We start from the raw sequence: 18,578 nt of genomic DNA on the forward strand, positions 1-18,578 counted from the left end.
AATTTTTCCCAAATTTTCCCCAATTTCCCCCAAATTTTCCCCAAATTTTTCCCAATTTTTTCCCTTCAGAATTCCCGAATTTTTCCCAATTTCCCCCTCACAAGCTGACGCTCCGGTGGTGCCGGAAGCTTTTCCGGCCACTCCCGGGCAGTTCCTCGCTGTGCAGGCTCAGCGCGTCCGCCATTCCCGAAATTCCCGGAATTTTCCCTAAATTTTTCCCAAATTTTCCCCAAATTTTTCCCTTCAGAATTCCCAATTTCTTCCCCAATTTTTTTCCAATTTTTTCCTTATTTTTTCCCGAATTTTCCCAATTTTTCTCGAATTTTTCCCAATTTTCCCCAATTTTTTCCCAAATTTTCCACAATTTTTACCGATTTTTCCCCAAATTTTTCCCTTCAGAATTCCCAAATTTCCCCCACATTTTTCCCAATTTTTCCCAAATTTTTCCCTTCAGAATTCCCAAATTTTCCCCAAATTTCCCCCAATTTTTTCCCAAATTTTCCCCAATTTTTTCCCAAATTTTCCCCAAATTTTTCCCAATTTTTTCCCTTCAGAATTCCCAAATTTTTCTCCAAATTTTCCCCAATTTTTCCCCAAATTTTCCCCAATTTTTTCCCGAATTTTCCCCAAATTTTCCCCAAATTTTTCCCGAATTTTCCCCAATTTTTCCTAAATTTTCCCAAATTTATCCCTTCAGAATTCCCCAATTTTTCCCAAATTTTTCCCCAATTTTTCTCAATTTTTTCCCCAAATTTTTCCCGAATTTTCCCCAAATTTTCCCCAAATTTCCCCCAATTTTTTCCCAATTTTCCCCAAATTTCCCCCAATTTTTTCCCCAATTTTTTCCCTTCAGAATTCCCAAATTTTTCCCTTCAGAATTCCCAAATTTTTCCCAATTTTCCCTCACAAGCTGACGCTCCGGTGGTGCCGGAAGCTTTTCCGGCCGCTCCCGGGCAGTTCCTCGCTGTGCAGGCTCAGCGCATCCGCCATTCCCGAAATTCCCGGAATTTTCCCCAAATTTTCCCCAAATTTTTCCCTTCAGAATTCCCAAATTTTTCCCAATTTTTCCCCAAATTTTCCCCAATTTTTCCCCAAATTTTTCCCTTCAGAATTCCCAATTTGCCCCAAATTTTCCCAAATTTCCCCCAAATTTTCCCCAAATTTTTCCCTTCAGAATTCCCAAATTTCCCCCAAATTTCCCCCAAATTTTCCTCAAATTTTTCCCAATTTTTTCCCAATTTTCCCCAAATTTTTCCCAATTTTCCCCCAAATTTTTCCCAAATTTTCCCCAATTTTTTCCCTTCAGAATTCCCAATTTTCCCCAAATTTTCCCTTCAGAATTCCCAAATTTTTCCCATTTTTTTCCCAAATTTTCCCCAAATTTTTCCCAATTTTTCCCAAATTTTCCCCAATTTTTCCCCCAATGTTTCCCAATTTCCCCCAATTTTTTCCCAATTTTTCCCCAATTTTTCCCTTCACAATTCCCAATTTTTCCCCGATTTTTTCCCAATTTTCCCCGAATTTTCCCCAAATTTTTCCCAATTTTTTCCCTTCAGAATTCCCAAATTTTTCCCAATTTTCCCCAATTATTTCCGAAATTTTTCCCTTCAAAATTCCCCAAATTTTCCCCAAAATTTTCCCAATTTTCCCCACACTTTTCTCCCAATTTTTTCCCCAATTTTTCCCAAATTTTTCCCTTCAGAATTCCCAAATTTCCCCCAAATTTCCCCAAATTTCCCCAAATTTTTCCCAATTTTCCCCAAATTTTACCCAATTTTTTCCCAAATTTTCCCCAAATTTTTCCCAAATTTTCCCCAAATTTTCCCGAATTTTCCCCTCCAGAATTCCCAATTTTCCCCCATCACAAGCTGACGCTCCGGTGGTGCCGGAAGCTTTTCCGGCCGCTCCCGGGCAGTTCCTCGCTGTGCAGGCTCAGCGCATCCGCCATTCCCGAAATTCCCGGAATTCCGGCCAAATGTTCCACGGAATCGAATTTCTGCAGGTCCGAGGCGATCGTCTGCAGGCTCAGCAGCGACAGCGACGATTCCATGGGAATTCCCGGAATTCCCGACGCCATCCGAGGGATTTCCGCCGGAATTCCGGGAATTCGGAAGGTTCCCGGTGGGATTGGGGCGAAAATTCCGGGATTTTCTACGGAATTTTGGGGATTTTCCGTGGAATTTTCAGGATTTTCTCTCAGAATTTGGGACGTTTCCAATGGGATTGAGGCAAAAATTCCGGGATTTTCTCCAGGAATTCCAGAATTTTCTCTTGGAATTCTGAATGTTCCCGGTGGGATTGGGGTGAAAATTCCGGGATTTTCTGTGGAATTTTGGGGGTTTTCTGTGGAATTTTCTGGATTTTCTCTTGGAATTCGGAAGGTTCCCGATGGGATTGGGGTGAAAATTCCGGGATTTTCTATGGAATTTTGGGGATTTTCTCCAGGAATTCCAAAATTTTCTCTTGGAATTTGGAATGTTCCCGGTGGGATTGAGGTGAAAATTCCGGGGTTTTCTATGGAATTTTGGGGATTTTCTGTGGAATTTTCAGGATTTTCTCTTGGAATTCCAGAGATTTCTGACAAAATTCCGGGAATTCCGAACGTTCCCGATGGGACTGAGGTGAAATTTCTGGGATTTTCTCTTGGAATTCCGGGATTTTCGGGGTCTTCTCTTGGAATTCCGAGATTTTCTCCCGGAATTTCGGGGTTTTCTCTGGGAATTCTGCCCAATCCAGCCGGGAATTCTCGGGAATTTTCACTTGGAATTCTGGGAATTTCTCCAGGAATTCTGGGAATTTCGGGGTTTTGTCTTGGAATTCCAGAAATTTCTCCACTAATTTCTCCAGAAATTTCTCCTGGAATTCTGTGGTTTTCTCTTGGAATTCCATGGATTTCTCCAGGAATTCTGGGAATTTCAGGAGTTTCTCTTGGAATTATGGGAATTTCTCCAGGAATTCCCTGATTTTCCCTCAGAATTCCGAGATTTTCCCTTGGAATTTCTCCGTGAATTTCTCCAGGAATTCTGAGATTTTCCCTCGGAATTTCTCCGGGAATTTTGGGATTTTCTCTTGGAATTCCGGGAATTTCTCCGGGAATTCCGTGAATTTCTCTTGGAATTTCTCTGGGAATTTCTCCAGGAATTCCCTGATTTTCCCTCAGAATTCCCTGATTTTCCCTCAGAATTTCTCCAGGAATTCTGTGATTTTCTCTTGGAATTTCTCTGGGAATTTCTCCAGGAATTCTGGGAATTTCAGGAGTTTCTCTTGGAATTTCTCCGGGAATTTTGGGATTTTCCCTCAGAATTTCTCCAGGAATTTCGCGTTTTTCTCCCGGAATTTTTGCATTTCCTCCCAGAATTCCACCGTTTTCTCCCGGAATTCCACGGTTTTCTCTGGGAATTTCAGGGTTTTCTCTTGGAATTCCGGGAATTTCTCCAGGAATTCTGTGATTTTCTCTGGGAATTCCGTGGATTTCCCTCGGAATTTCTCCGGGAATTTTGGGATTTTCTCTTGGAATTTCTCCCGGAATTCCGCCGTTTCTCCCGGAATTCCGAGTTTCTCTCTGGGAATTCCGTGGATTTCGGGGTTCCCGGCTCCGCCCTCGGCCCCCAGGGGATTTTCCCGGATATTTTTCTTTTTCCGGAGGATTCTCTGGAAGCGCCGGGCGTGGATTTCCTCGCTGATCTGCTCCAAATTCCGCAGCGCCACCGAATAGCGGAGCTTGGCCTGGCCCACGGCCGCCTCCAGCGCCGTCACCCGGGATTTGTGCTCCTGGAAAAAGAGGGAATCCGAGGGAATTCCCGGAATTCCCAAAAAATCCGGCGAAAATCGGTGAAAATTTGACGAAAATAGGTGAAAATTTGATGAAAATCGGTGAAAATTTGACGAAAATACGGCAAAAATTGGGGAAAATCCATTTGAAAATGGTCCCAGTGCTCCCAGTTCGTCCCAGTTTGATCCCAGTATATCCCAGTTCATCCCAGTTCCTCCCAGTCCATCCCAGTATATCCCAGTCCCTCCAGTGCCAAACCAGTCCATCCCAGTCCCTCCCAGTCCCTCCCAGTCCATCCCAGTCCCTCCCAGTCCATCCCAGTCTCTCCCAGTCCATCCCAGTCCATCCCAGTTCATCCCAGTTTGATCCCAGTCCATCCCAGTTCATTCCAGTTCCATCTTTACCTCCAACATCTCAAATTCTTCACTCCCAGTCCATCCCAGTTCATCCCAGTCCCTCCCAGTCCATCCCAGTAACCTCCCAGTCCCTCCCAGTCCATCCCAGTCCATCCCAGTCCATCCCAGTCCATCCCAGTTCCATCTTTACCTCCAATGTCTTCTCAAATCCTTCACTCCCAGTGCTCCCAGTCCATCCCAGTATCCCCAGTATGGAGCCAAACTGGGACTCCCAGTCCATCCCAGTGCTCCCAGTGCCCCTCCCAGTATATCCCAGTCCATCCCAGTTCCCTCCCAGTCCATCCCAGTTTGATCCCAGTCCATCCCAATTCCCTCCCAGTCCCTCCCAGTTCATCCCAGTTCGTCCCAATCCCTCCCAGTCCATCCCAGTTCATCCCAGTCCCCTCCAGTTTGATCCCAGTCCCTCCCAGTCCATCCCAGTCCCTCCCAGTCCATCCCAGTTCCATCTTTACCTCCAATATCCCTCAAATCCTTCACTCCCAGTGCTCCCAGTATCCCCAGTATGGAGCCAAACTGGGACTCCCAGTCCCTCCCAGTGACCCAAACTGGTCCCAGCGCCCCTCCCAGTATATCCCAGTATATCCCAGTACCTCGAGGCGCAGGTTGAACTGTGCCTTGAGCTCGAAGTAGGGCCGGCTGCGGGCGATGTCGCGCCTCCCAGTGCTCCCAGTATCCAATCCCAGTATATCCCAGTATATCCCAGTGACCCAAACTGGTCCCAGTGCCTCTCCCAGTATATCCCAGTACCTCCAGCCTGAGGTTGAACTGTGCTTTGAGCTCGAATAGGGCCGGCTGCGGGCGATGTCGCGCCTCCCAGTGCTCCCAGTATCCAATCCCAGTGCTCCCAGTGCCCCAAACTGGTCCCAGTGACCCTCCCAGTATATCCCAGTATATCCCAGTATATCCCAGTACCTCGAGGCGCAGGTTGAACTGTGCTTTGAGCTCGAAGTAGGGCCGGCTGCGGGCGATGTCGCGCCTCCCAGTGCTCCCAGTATCCAATCCCAGTCCATCCCACTGCTCCCAGTGCCTCTCCCAGTCCATCCCAGTATATCCCAGTATATCCCAGTACCTCCAGCCTGAGGTTGAACTGGGCCTTGAGCTCGAAGTAGGGCCGGCTGCGGGCGATGTCGCGCCTCCCAGTGCTCCCAGTATCCCCCAATATCCACTCCCAGTATATCCCAGTGTATCCCAGTGCCCTCCCAGTATACCCCAGTATATCCCAGTGCCCCGAGGCGCAGGTTAAACTGTGCTTTGAGCTCGAAGTAGGCCGGCTGCGGCGATGTCGCGCCTCCCAGTGCTCCCAGTATCCCCAGTATGGAGCCAAACTGGGACTCCCAGTCCATCCCAGTGACCCAAACTGGTCCCAGTGCCCTCCCAGTATATCCCAGTATATCCCAGTACCTCCAGCCTGAGGTTGAACTGTGCTTTCAGCTCGAAGTAGGGCCGGCTGCGGGCGATGTCGCGCCTCCCAGTGCTCCCAGTATCCAATCCCAGTGCTCCCAGTATACCCCAATATCCACTCCCAGTATATCCCAGTATATCCCAGTACCTCCAGGCGCAGGTTGAACTGGGCTTTGAGCTCGAAGTAGGGCCGGCTGCGGGCGATGTCGCGCCTCCCAGTGATCCCAGTATCCCCAGTATGGAGCCAAACTGGGACTCCCAGTCCATCCCAGTATATCCCAGTCCATCCCAGTATATCCCAGTATATCCCAGTACCTCCAGCCTGAGGTTGAACTGTGCTTTGAGCTCGAAGTAGGGCCGGCTGCGGGCGATGTCGCGCCTCCCAGTGCTCCCAGTATCCCCCAGTATCCACTCCCAGTATATCCCAGTGACCCAAACTGGTCCCAGTGCCCCTCCCAGTATATCCCAGTATATCCCAGTACCTCGAGGCGCAGGTTGAACTGGGCTTTGAGCTCGAAGTAGGGCCGGCTGCGGGCGATGTCGCGCCTCCCAGTGCTCCCAGTATCCACTCCCAGTCCATCCCAGTATATCCCAGTATATCCCAGTACCTCGAGGCGCAGGTTAAACTGGGCTTTCAGCTCGAAGTAGGGCCGGCTGCGGGCGATGTCGCGCCTCCCAGTGCTCCCAGTATCCAATCCCAGTATATCCCAGTATATCCCAGTGACCCTCCCAGTATATCCCAGTATATCCCAGTACCTCGAGGCGCAGGTTGAACTGGGCCTTGAGCTCGAAGTAGGGCCGGCTGCGGGCGATGTCGCGCCTCCCAGTGCTCCCAGTATCCAATCCCAGTATATCCCAGTGCCCCTCCCAGTCCCTCCCAGTATATCCCAGTATATCCCAGTACCTCGAGGCGCAGGTTGAACTGGGCCTTGAGCTCGAAGTAGGGCCGGCTGCGGGCGATGTCGCGCCTCCCAGTGCTCCCAGTATCCACTCCCAGTATATCCCAGTGCCCCAAACTGGTCCCAGTGCCCCTCCCAGTATATCCCAGTATATCCCAGTACCTCCAGGCGCAGGTTGAACTGGGCTTTGAGCTCGAAGTAGGGCCGGCTGCGGGCGATGTCGCGCCTCCCAGTGCTCCCAGTATCCCCAGTATATCCCAGTATATCCCAGTATATCCCAGTGCTCCCAGTACCTCCAGCCTGAGGTTGAACTGTGCTTTGAGCTCGAAGTAGGGCCGGCTGCGGGCGATGTCGCGCCTCCCAGTGCTCCCAGTGACCCTCCCAGTCCATCCCAGTATATCCCAGTATATCCCAGTGCTCCCAGTACCTCCAGCCTGAGGTTAAACTGGGCTTTGAGCTCAAAGTAGGGCCGGCTGCGGGCGATGTCGCGCCTCCCAGTGCTCCCAGTATCCACTCCCAGTATATCCCAGTCCCTCCCAGTCCCCCCCAGTATATCCCAGTATATCCCAGTACATCCCAGTATCCCCAGCCTGAGGTTGAACTGTGCTTTCAGCTCGAAGTAGGGCCGGCTGCGGGCGATGTCGCGCCTCCCAGTGCTCCCAGTATGCCCAGTATCCACTCCCAGTCCATCCCAGTGACCCAAACTGGTCTCAGTGACCCTCCCAGTATATCCCAGTATATCCCAGTACCTCGAGGCGCAGGTTAAACTGTGCTTTGAGCTCGAAGTAGGGCCGGCTGCGGGCGATGTCGCGCCTCAGGCTCTTCTGCAGCCGCTGCACCTCGGCCTCGGCCTCCTGGCAGAGCCGCGTCACGCGCTGGTGCTCGCGCTCGCTCCACAGCCGCTCCTGCTCCGCCTCGTTCACCTGGAAAGGGAGGGAATCCCGGGATTTCCGTCGGGAAGGGGAATTGGGGGAGGATTCCCGAAAAAACCCCGCGAAAATTGGGGGAAAAATGGTGAAAAAACGGCGAAAATCGGGCGAAAAACGGGGAAAAAACGACAATGAATGGATCCAAAATGGGTCAAAAGTCCGAAATCGTTCACCGCGATTCCGGAAAGTTCTGTTCCAGGTCTGCTCCGACCATCCGGGATCTTCTCCAAAGCCCATCCCACCCATCCCAAACCTTCTGCAACCCATCCAAACCCCATCCCACCTTCTCCAAACTCCATCCCACCTTCTCCAAACCCTCTCAAACCTTCACCAACCCATTCCAAACCTTCTCCAAACCCCGTCCCACCTTCTCCAAACCCTGTCCCACCCATCCCAAACCTTCTCCAACCACTCCAAAACTCCATCCCACCTTCTCCAAACTCCATCCCACCTTCTCCAAACCCCATCCCACCTTCTCCAACCATCTCAAACCTTCTCCAAAGCCCATCCCACCATCTCCAAACCTTGTTCCATCTTCTCCAACCATCCCAAACCCCATCCCACCATCTCCAAACCATCCCAAACCTTCTCCAAAGCCCATCCCACCTTCTTCAGATCCCATCCCACCTTCTCCAAACCTTGTTCCACCATCTCCAACCATCTCAAACCTTCTCCAATTCCCATCCCACCTTCTCCAAACCTTCTCCAACCCATCCCAAACCCCATCCCACCTTCTCCAGATGTTCTCCAACCATCCCAACCCTTCTCAAAACCTCGTCCCACCATCTCCAAACTCCATCCCACCTTCTCCCAACCATTCCAAACCTTCTCCAAACCCCATCCTTCCTCTTCCAAACCCCATCCCACCTTCTCCAAACCTTCTCCAACCATTCCAAACTCCATCCCACCTTCTCCAAAGCCCATCCCACCTTCTCCAAACCTTCTCCAACCCATTCCAAACCTTCTCCAAACCCCATCATTCCTCCTCCAAAGCTTCTCCAACCCATTCCAAACCTCATCCCACCATCTCCAAACCATCCCAAACCTTCTCCAAACCCCATCCCACCTTCTCCAAACGTTCTCCAACCATCCCAAACCCTCTTGAAAACTCGTCCCACCATCTCCAAACCCCATCCCACCATCTCCAAACCATCCCAAACCTTCTCCCAACCCCATCCCACCTTCTCCAACCACCCCAAACCTTCTCCAAACTCCATCCCACCTTCTCCAAACCTTCCCCAACCATTCCAAACCCCATCCCACCTCCTCCAAACCATCCCAAACCTTCTCCAACCCCCATCCCACCTCCTCCAAACCTTCTCCAACCATCCCAAACCCCATCCCACCTTCTCCAAACCCCATCCCACCTTCTCCAAACCATCCCAAACCTTCTCTAACCCATTCCAAACCTTCTCCAAACCATCCCAAACCTTCTCCAACCATCCCAAACCTTCTCCAAACCCCATGCCACCTTCTCCAAACCCTGTCCCACCCATCCCAAACCTTCTCCAACCCATCCAAAACTCCATCCCACCTTCTTCAGATCCCATCCCGCCTTCTCCAACCATCCTAAACCTTCTCGAAACCCCATCCCACCTTCTCCAACTATCTCAAACCCTCTGGAAAACTCATCCCACCATCTCCAAACCCCATCCCACCATCTCCAAACCCCTTCCCACCTTCTCCAAACCATCCCAAACCATCTCCAAACCATCCCACCATCCCAAACCTTCTCCAACCATTCCAAACTCCATCCCACCTTCTCCAATTCCCATCCCACCTTCTCCAAAGCTTCTCCAAGCATTCCAAACCCCATCCCACCTTCTCCAACCCATCCCAAACCCCATCCCACCTTCTCCAAACCCCATCCCACCCATCCCAAACCTTCTCCAACCCATCCCAAACCCCATCCCACCTTCTCCAAACCCCATCCCACCCTCTCCAAAGCTTCTCCATCCATCCCACCTTCTTCAGATCCCATCCCACCTTCTCCAACCATCCTAAACCTTCTCCAAACCCCATCCCACCATCTCCAAACCCCATCCCACCTTCTCCAAACCCTGTCCCACCCATCCCAAACCTTCTCCAAACCATCCCAAACCTTCTCCAACCCCCATCCCACCACCTCCCCCGCCCCGTTCCCACCTTCCTGGTGGCGTGGTTCAGCATCTCCTGCCAGGTGGGGTCCAGGCGGTTCTTGCCGGTGCCCATGCCCTGCTCGGCCACGAAGACCATCTCGCGCGCGGCGTTGTGCATGCCCACAGCGCGCTCGTAGCGCAGCGCCGCCCGCTGCGTCTCCTGCTGCGCCTGCCAACATCCAGGTGGACATCCAGGAATTTTGGGATCTTCTCCAGGTGGGATGGGGTTTGGAGAAGGTTTGGGATGGTTTGGAGAAGATTTGGAAAAGTTGGGATAGAGTTTGGAGAAGGTGGGATGGGGTTTGGGATGGATGGAGAAGGTTTGGAGAAGGTGGCATGGAGTTTGGAGATGGTGGGATGGGCTTTGGAGAAGGTGGGATGGGGTTTGGAGAAGGTTTGGGATGGATGGAGAAGGTGGGATGGGGTTTGGAGAAGGTGGGATGGGGTTTGGAGAAGGTTTGGGATGGTTTGGAGAAGGTGGGATGGGGTTTGGAGAAGGTGGGATGGGGTTTGGAGAAGGTTTGGGATGGTTTGGAGAAGGTGGGATGGAGTTTGGAGAAGGCGGGATGGGGTTTGGAATGGTTGGAGAAGGTTTGGGATTGGTGGGATGGGGTTTGGAGAAGGTGGGATGGAGTTTGGGATGGTTGGAGAAGGTTTGGGATGGTGGGAATGGAATTGGAGAAGGTTTGGGATGGGATGGAGAAGGTGGGATGGGATTTGGAGAAGGTTTGGAGAAGGTGGGATGGGGCTGGTGATGGTTTGGAGAAGGTTTGGGATGGATGGAGAAGGTAGGATGGGGTTTGGGATGGGTTGGAGAAGATTTGGGATGGTGGGAATGGAATTGGAGAAGGTTTGGGATGGGTTGGAGAAGGTGGGATGGGGCTGGTGATGGTTTGGAGAAGGTTTGGGATGGGTTGGAGAAGGTGGGATGGGATGGAGAAGGTTTGGGATGGTGGAACCGCGCGCTCGTAGCGCAGCGCCGCCCGCTGCGTCTCCTGCTGCGCCTGCCAACGGTGGACATCCAGGAATTTAGGGATCTTCTCCAGGTGGGATGGGATTTGGAGATGGTGGGGTGGAGTTTGGAGAAGGTTTGGAGAAGGTGGGATAGAGTTTGGAGAAGGTGGCATGGAGTTTGGAGAAGGTGGGATGGGGTTTGCAAGAGGTAAAAGGGGTTTGGAGATGGTGGAGAAGGTTTGGGATTGGTGGGATGGGGTTTGGAGATGGTGGGATGGGGTTTGGAGAAGGTGGGATGAGGTCTGGAGAAGATTTGGGATGCTTTGGAGATGATGGGATGGGGTTTGGGATGAATGGAGAAGGTTTGGAGAAGGTGGCATGGAGTTTGGAGAAGGTGGGATGGGGTTTGGAGAAGGTGGGATGGGGTTGGTGATGGTTTGGAGAAGGTTTGGGATGATTTGGAGATGGTGGGATGGAGTTTGGAGAAGGTGGGATGGAGTTTGGGATGGTTGGAGAAGGTCTGGAGAAGGTGGGATGGGCTTTGGAGAAGGTTTGGGATGGTTTGGAGAAGGTTTGGGATTGGTGGGATGGGGTTTGGAGAAGGTGGGATGAAGTTTGGGATGGCTGGAGAAGGTCTGGAGAAGGTGGGACGGGGTTTGGGATGGGTTGGAGAAGGTTTGGGATGGTGGGAATGGAATTGGAGAAGGTTTGGGAAGGGTTGGACAAGGTTTGGAGAAGGTTTGGGATGGTTTGGAGATGATGGGATGGGGTTTGGAATGGTTGGAGGTTTGGGATGGTGGAACCGCACGCTCGTAGCGCAGCGCCGCCCGCTGCGTCTCCTGCTGCGCCTGCCACAACCAAATCCGGGATTTGGGACCTTCTAGGGGTGGGATGGGCCTTGGAGATGGTGGGATGGGGTCTGGAGAAGGTGGGATGAGATTTGGAGAAGGTCTGGAGAAGGTGGGATGGAGTTTGGAGATGGTGGGACGGGGACTGGAGATGGTGGGATGGTTTGGAGAAGGTGGGATGGGGTCTGGAGAAGGTTTGGGATGGTTTGGAGAAGGTTTGGAATGGTTTGGAGATGGTGGGATGGGGTTCAGAGATGGTTGGAGAAGGTTTGGGATGGTGGGATGGTTTGGAGAAGGTTTGAGATGGTTGGAGATGGTGGGATGGGGTTTGGAGAAGGTTTGGGATGGTTTGGAGAAGGTGGGATGGGGTTTGGAGAAGGTGGGATGGGGTTTAGAGATGGTGGGATGGATGGAGAAGGTTTGGGATGGTTGGAGATGGTGGGATGGGGTTTGGGATGGTTGGAGAAGGTTTGGGATTGGTGGGATGGGGTTTGGAGAAGGTTTGGAGATGTTGGGATGGAGTTTGGGATGGATGGAGAAGGTCTGGAGAAGGTTTGGGATGGTGGAACAGCACAATCGTAGCGCAGCGCCGCCCGCTGCGTCTCCTGCTGAGCCTGGGACAACCAAATCCGGGATTTGGGACCTTCTAGGGGTGGGTGTGGTGGTGGGATGGGCTTTGGAGAAGGTGGGATGGGGTTTGGAGAAGGCTTGGGATGGATGGAGAAGGTTTGGAGAAGGTGGGATGGAGTTTGGAGAAGGTGGGATGGGGTTTGGGATGGATGGAGAAGGTTTGGAGAAGGTGGGATGGGGTTTGGAGAAGGTGGGATGGGGTTGGTGATGGTTTGGAGAAGGTGGGACTGGGGTTGGAGAAGGTTTGTAATGGATGGAGAAGGTGGGATGGAGTTTGGAGAAGGTTTGGGATGGTTTGGAGAAGGTCTGGGATGGTTTGGAGAAGGTGGGATGGGGTTTGGAGAAGGTTTAGAGAAGGTGGGATGGGGTTTGGAGAAGGTTTGGGATGGTTTGGAGAAGGTGGGATGGAGTTTGGAGAGGGTGGGATGGAGTTTGCAACACGTGGAAAGGGGTTTGGAGATGGTGGAGAAGGTTTGGAGAAGGTGGGATGGGGTTTGGGATGGGATGGAGAAGGTCTGGAGAAGGTGGGATGGGGTCTGGAGAAGGTGGGATGGAGTTTGGGATGGTGGGACAGGGTTTGGAACCAAAATCCCAATTTTTCCCCCAGTTTTTTGGCCGTTTTTCCCCCATTTTTCCTCCATTTTTTCACCGATTTTCCCCATTTTTTCCTCCATTTTTTCCTCCATTTTTGGGGGTTTTTTTCTTCATTTTCCCCCCATTTTCCCCCAATTTTCCCCATTTTTCCCCCATTTTTTCACCGATTTTCCCCATTTTTTTTTTTTATTTTCCCCATTTTTTTTCCCTTTTTCCCAATTTCCCTGTTTTTCACCCCATCCTCACTTCCTTTGCCCTCCTCCGGGCCTCGTAGTAGATGCAAAATTCCCATTTTTTGGAGGCTTTTTCTCCATTTTTCACCCATTTTTTGACCGATTTTCTCCATTTTTTATTTATTTTTTTCCCATTTTTTCCCCAATTTTTTCCCAATTTTCCCCCATTTCTTCTCCATTTTTAATGTATTTTCTCCATTTTTTTCCCAATTTTCTCCATTTTTCCCCCCATTCTTTCTACATTTTCTCCCCATTTTTTCTCCACTTTTTTTCAATTTTTTTCCCCGAATTTTCCTGCAATTTTTGGGGTTTATTCTCCATTTTTGCCCCACTTTTTGGCCGATTTTCCTCATTTTTTCTCCATTTTTAATGGATTTTCTCCATTTTTTCCTCCATTTTTCCCCATTTTTACCCCATTTTTTCCTCCATTTTTTCCCCATTTTTCCTTCATTTTTTGGAGGTTTTTTCTCCATTTTCCCCCATTTTTTGGCCGATTTTCCTGCAATTTTTGGGGTTTTTTTCCCCATTTTTTGGCCGATTTTCCCCATTTTTTCACCGATTTTCCCCATTTTTCCCTCATTTTTCAACGGATTTTCCCCATTTTCCCCAATTTCCCGGTTTTTCCCCCCGTCCTCACCTCCTTTGCCCTCCTCCGGGCCTCGTAGTAGGGCCGTGCCCGCTCGATGCAGGTGCCCAGCTGGGAGCCCTGGGCGTTCAGGCGCCGCGCGGACTCCGACAGCGCCCGGCGGTACCGCGAGCGAGCGGCCTGCAACACACCGGGTTATACTGGGTTATACTGGGATGGACTGGGATGGACTGGTTTATACTGGGATGGGACTGGGAACCAGTTTGGGACTGGTTTGGAGTGGGATGGACTGGGATGGACTGGGAACCAGTTTGGGACTGGTTTGGACTGGTTTGGACTGGGATGGACTGGGATGGACTGGGAACCAGTTTGGGACTGGTTTGGACTGGGATGGACTGGGAACCAGTTTGGGACTGGTTTGGACTGGTTTGGACTGGTTTGGACTGGGATGCATTGCCACCGCGCCGACTCCGACAGCGCCCGGCGGTACCGCGAGCGCGCGGCCTGAAACCGGGACGGACTGGTTTGAACTGGTTTGGACTGGTTTATACTGGTTTGGGACTGGGAACCAGTTTGGGATGGGTTTTGGATTGGTTTGGACTGGGAGGGACTGGGATGGATTGGTTTGGACTGGTTTATACTGGGATGGACTGGGAGAGCAGTTTGGGACTGGTTTGGACTGGCAAAACCAGTTTGGGACTGGTTTGGACTGGGATGGACTGGAAACCAGTTTGGGAATGGTCTGGAGTGGGATGGACTGGTTTGGGATGGGACTGGGTTATACTGGGATGGGACTGGGAACCAGTTTGGGATGGGTTTCAGATTGGTTTGGACTGGTTTGGACTGGGATGGGATTGGGTTATATTGGGATGGACTGGGTTATACTGGGATGGACTGGGATGGACTGGGATGGACTGGGAACCAGTTTGGGACTGGTTTGGACTGGGATGGACTGGGTTATACTGGGATGGACTGGGATGGACTGGGATGGGACTGGGAAATCAGTTTGGGACTGGTTTGGACTGGGTTATACTGGGATGGACTGGGTTGGACTGGGATGGACTGGGATGGACTGGGAACCAGTTTGGGACTGGTTTGGACTGGGATGGACTGGGTTATACTGGGATGGACTGGGAACCAGTTTGGGATGGGTTTCGCATTGGTTTGGACTGGAAAAACCAGTTTGGGATGGGTTTAGACTGGTTTGAACTGGGATGGACTGAGAACCAGTTTGGGATGGGTTTGGAGTGGTTTGGACTGGTTTGTACTGGGATGGGACTGGTTTGGACTGGAAACCAGTTTGGGACTGGTCTGGAGTGGTTTGGACTGGTTTATACTGGGATGGACTGGGATGGACTGGGTTATACTGGCATGGGACTGGAAACCAGTTTGGGAATGGTTTGGAGTGGGATGGAGTGGGTTATACTGGGATGGACTGGGTTATACTGGGATGGACTGGGATGGACTGGGTTATACTGGGATATACTGGGATGGACTGGGTTATACTGGGATGGACTGGGAAATCAGTTTGGGACTGGTTTGGATGAGGAAAACCAGTTTGGGACTGGGAAATGGGGACTGAAAACCAGTCTGGGATTGGGAAAACCAGTTTGGGATTGGTTTGAACTGGGAACCAGTTTGGGACTGGTTTGGACTGGGATGGGACTGGGAACCAGTTTGGGGTGGGTTTCGGATTGGTTTGGACTGGTTTGTACTGGGATGCGATTGGGTTATATTGGGATGGACTGGGTTATACTGGGATGGACTGGGATGGACTGGGATGGGACTGGGTTATACTGGGATGGACTGGGATGGACTGGGATGGGACTACTGGGTTATACTGGGATGGACTGGGATGGACTGGGATGGACTGGGATGGGACTGGGATGGGACTGGGAGGGACTGGGTTATACTGGGATATACTGGGATGGACTGGGATGGACAGGATGGACTGGGATATACTGGGATGGACTGGGATGGACTGGGTTATACTGGGATGGACTGGGATGGACTGGGTTATACTGGGATGGACTGGGGTTGGACTGGGTTATACTGGGATGGGACTGGGATGGACTGGGTTATACTGGGTTATACTGGGATGGACTGGGTTATACTGGGATGGACTGGGTTATACTGGGATGGACTGGGATGGACTGGGAACCAGTTTGGGACTGGTTTGGACTGGTTTATACTGGGATGCATTGCCACCGCGCGGACTCCGACAGCGCCCGGCGGTACCGCGAGCGAGCGGCCTGCAACACACCGGGTCAAACTGGGATATACTGGGATGGACTGGGATGGGACTGGGAACCAGTTTGGGATGGGTTTCGCATTGGTTTGGACTGGGATGGGACTGGGATGGACTCCGATGGACTGGGAACCAGTTTGGGAATGGTTTGGACTGGGATGGACTGGGTTATACTGGGATGGACTGGTTTGGACTGGGATGGACTGGGAACCAGTTTGGGACTGGTTTGGACTGGGTTAGACTGGGATGGACTGGTTTGGACTGGGATGGACTGGGATGGACTGGTTTGGACTGGGATGGACTGGTTTGGACTGGGATGGACTGGGTTATACTGGGATGGACTGGGAACCAGTTTGGGACTGGTTTGGACTGGGTTATACTGGGATGGATTGCCGGCGCGCGGACTCCGACAGCGCCCGGCAGTACTGCGAGCGCGCGGCCTGAAACCGGGACAAACTGGGTTATACTGGGATATACTGGGATGGACTGGGATGGACTGGGATGGACTGGTTTGGACTGGGATGGACTGGGATGGACTGGTTTATACTGGGATGGGACTGGGAAACAGTTTGGGACTGGTTTGGTATGGGAAAACCAGTTTGGGACTGGGAAATGGGGACTGAAAACCAGTCTGGGATTGGGAAAACCAGTTTGGGATTGGTTTGAACTAGGAACCAGTTTGAGACTGGTTTGGGACTGGTTTGGACTGGGATGGGACTGGGAACCAGTTTGGGACTGGTTTGGACTGGGATGGACTGGTTTATACTGGGATGGACTGGGATGGGACTGGGTTATACTGGATATACTGGGATGGACTGGGTTATACTGGGATGGACTCGGTTATACTGGGTTAGACTGGGATGGGACTGGGAAATCAGTTTGGGACTGGTTTGGACTGGGTTATACTGGGATGGGACTGGGATGGACTGGGTTATACTGGGATGGACTGGGAACCAGTTTGGGACTGGTTTGGACTGGGAAAACCAGTCTGGAACTGGGAAATAGGGACTGAAAACCAGTTTGGGATTGGGAAATGGGGACTGGGACCAACTGGGCCAAACTGGTTTGGACTGGTTTGGACTGGGAAAACCAGTTTGGGACTGGGAAATGGGGACTGGGACCAACTGGGACCAAACTGGTTGTTACTGGTTTGGACTGGTTGTTACTGGTTTGGACTGGGAAAACCAGTTTGGGACGGGTTTGAACTGCAGAAACCAGTTTGGGACTGGTTTGGACTGGTTTGGACTGGGAAATGGGGACTGGGACCAACTGGGACCAAACTGGTTGTTACTGGTTTGGACTGGTTGTTACTGGTTTGGACTGGGAAAACCAGTTTGGGACTGGGACCAAACTGGTTTGGACTGGTTTGGGACTGGGAAATGGGGACTGGGACCAACTGGGACCAAACTGGTTGTTACTGGTTTGGACTGGTTTGGGATTGGGAGATGGGGACTGGGACCAACTGGGACCAACTGGGACCAAACTGGTTTTACTGGTTTGGACTGGTTTGGACTGGGAAATGGGGACTGGGACCAACTGGGACCAACTGGGACCAAACTGGTTGGGACTGGTTTGGACTGGTTTGAACTGGTTTAGACTGGTTTGGGATGGGTTTGGGATTGGGAACCAGTTTGGGACGGGTTTGGGACTGGGAGATGGGGACTGGGACCAACTGGGACCAAACTGGTTTGGACTGGTTTGGACTGGGAAAACCAGTTTGGGACTGGGAAATGGGGACCGGGACCAACTGGGACCAACTGGGCCCAAACTGGTTGGGACTGGTTTGGACTGGGAAAACCAGTTTGGGACTGGGAAATGGGGACTGGGACCAACTGGGACCAACTGGGACAAACTGGGACAAACTGGGATAAACTGGGACCAAACTGGGACCAACTGGGACAAACTGGGACAAACTGGGACCAACTGGGACCAAACTGGGATAAACTGGGCCCAAATTGGGACCAACTGGGACAAACTGGGATAAACTGGGACCAAACTGGGACCAACTGGGACCAAACTGGGACCAAACTGGGACCAACTGGGACCAAACTGGTTGTTACTGGTTTGGACTGGTTTGGGATGGGTTTGGGATTGGGAAAACCAGTTTGGGACTGGGAAATGGGGACTGGGACCAACTGGGACCAACTGGGACCAAACTGGTTTTACTGGTTTTGACTGGTTGTTACTGGTTTGGACTGGTTTGGGACTGGGAAACGGGGACTGAAAACCAGTTTGGGACTGGTTTGGGACTGGGAGATGGGGACTGGGACCAACTGGGACCAACTGGGACCAAACTGGGACAAACTGGGATAAACTGGGACCAAACTGGGACCAACTGGGACCAACTGGGACCAACTGGGACAAACTGGGACAAACTGGGACCAGCTGGGACCAAACTGGGACCAAACTGGGACCAACTGGGACCAACTGGGACAAACTGGGACCAAACTGGGACCAACTGGGACAAACTGGGATAAACTGGGCCCAAACTGGGATAAACTGGGACCAAACTGGGACCAAATTGGGACCAACTGGGCCCAAACTGGTTGTTACTGGTTTGGACTGGTTTGGACTGGTTTGGGATGGGTTTGGGATTGGGAAAACCAGTTTGGGACTGGGAAATGGGGACTGGGACCAACTGGGACCAACTGGGACCAAACTGGTTTGGACTAGGAAAACCAGTTTGGGACTGGGACAAACTGGGCCCAAACTGGGATAAACTGGGCCAAACTGGTTGTTACTGGTTGTTACTGGTTGTTACTGGTTTTTCCCGGCACTCACGTCCAGCTCCAGCTCTCCCCGGTTGATCTCAGCGTTGGCCTCGTTCAGGTGCTCCAGCTCCTCCTGCAGAGGAAAATTTGGGGTGAAAAACCCAAAAATTGGGAAAAGAATCCCAAAAAAATTCCCAACATTTGGGGGATCCCAAAAAT

General features: G+C 51.7%; 1 protein-coding gene across 1 annotated transcript; it reads right to left on the reverse strand.

Annotated features, from left to right (window-relative positions):
• Positions 1 to 7,198: 7,198 nt before the first annotated feature.
• Positions 7,199 to 18,492, reverse strand: LOC135441885 (SH3 domain-binding protein 5-like; the record flags this gene model as incomplete). Its single annotated transcript, XM_064701442.1, has 4 exons — positions 7,199 to 7,411; positions 9,563 to 9,724; positions 13,452 to 13,580; positions 18,430 to 18,492. Coding segments are annotated over 4 exons (567 nt in total), but the record flags the coding sequence as incomplete, so codon positions are not given.
• Positions 18,493 to 18,578: the final 86 nt, after the last annotated feature.

This window comes from Zonotrichia leucophrys, unplaced genomic scaffold (genome assembly GCF_028769735.1).
Source record: "Zonotrichia leucophrys gambelii isolate GWCS_2022_RI unplaced genomic scaffold, RI_Zleu_2.0 Scaffold_626_29408, whole genome shotgun sequence".
NCBI lineage: Eukaryota > Metazoa > Chordata > Aves > Passeriformes > Passerellidae > Zonotrichia > Zonotrichia leucophrys.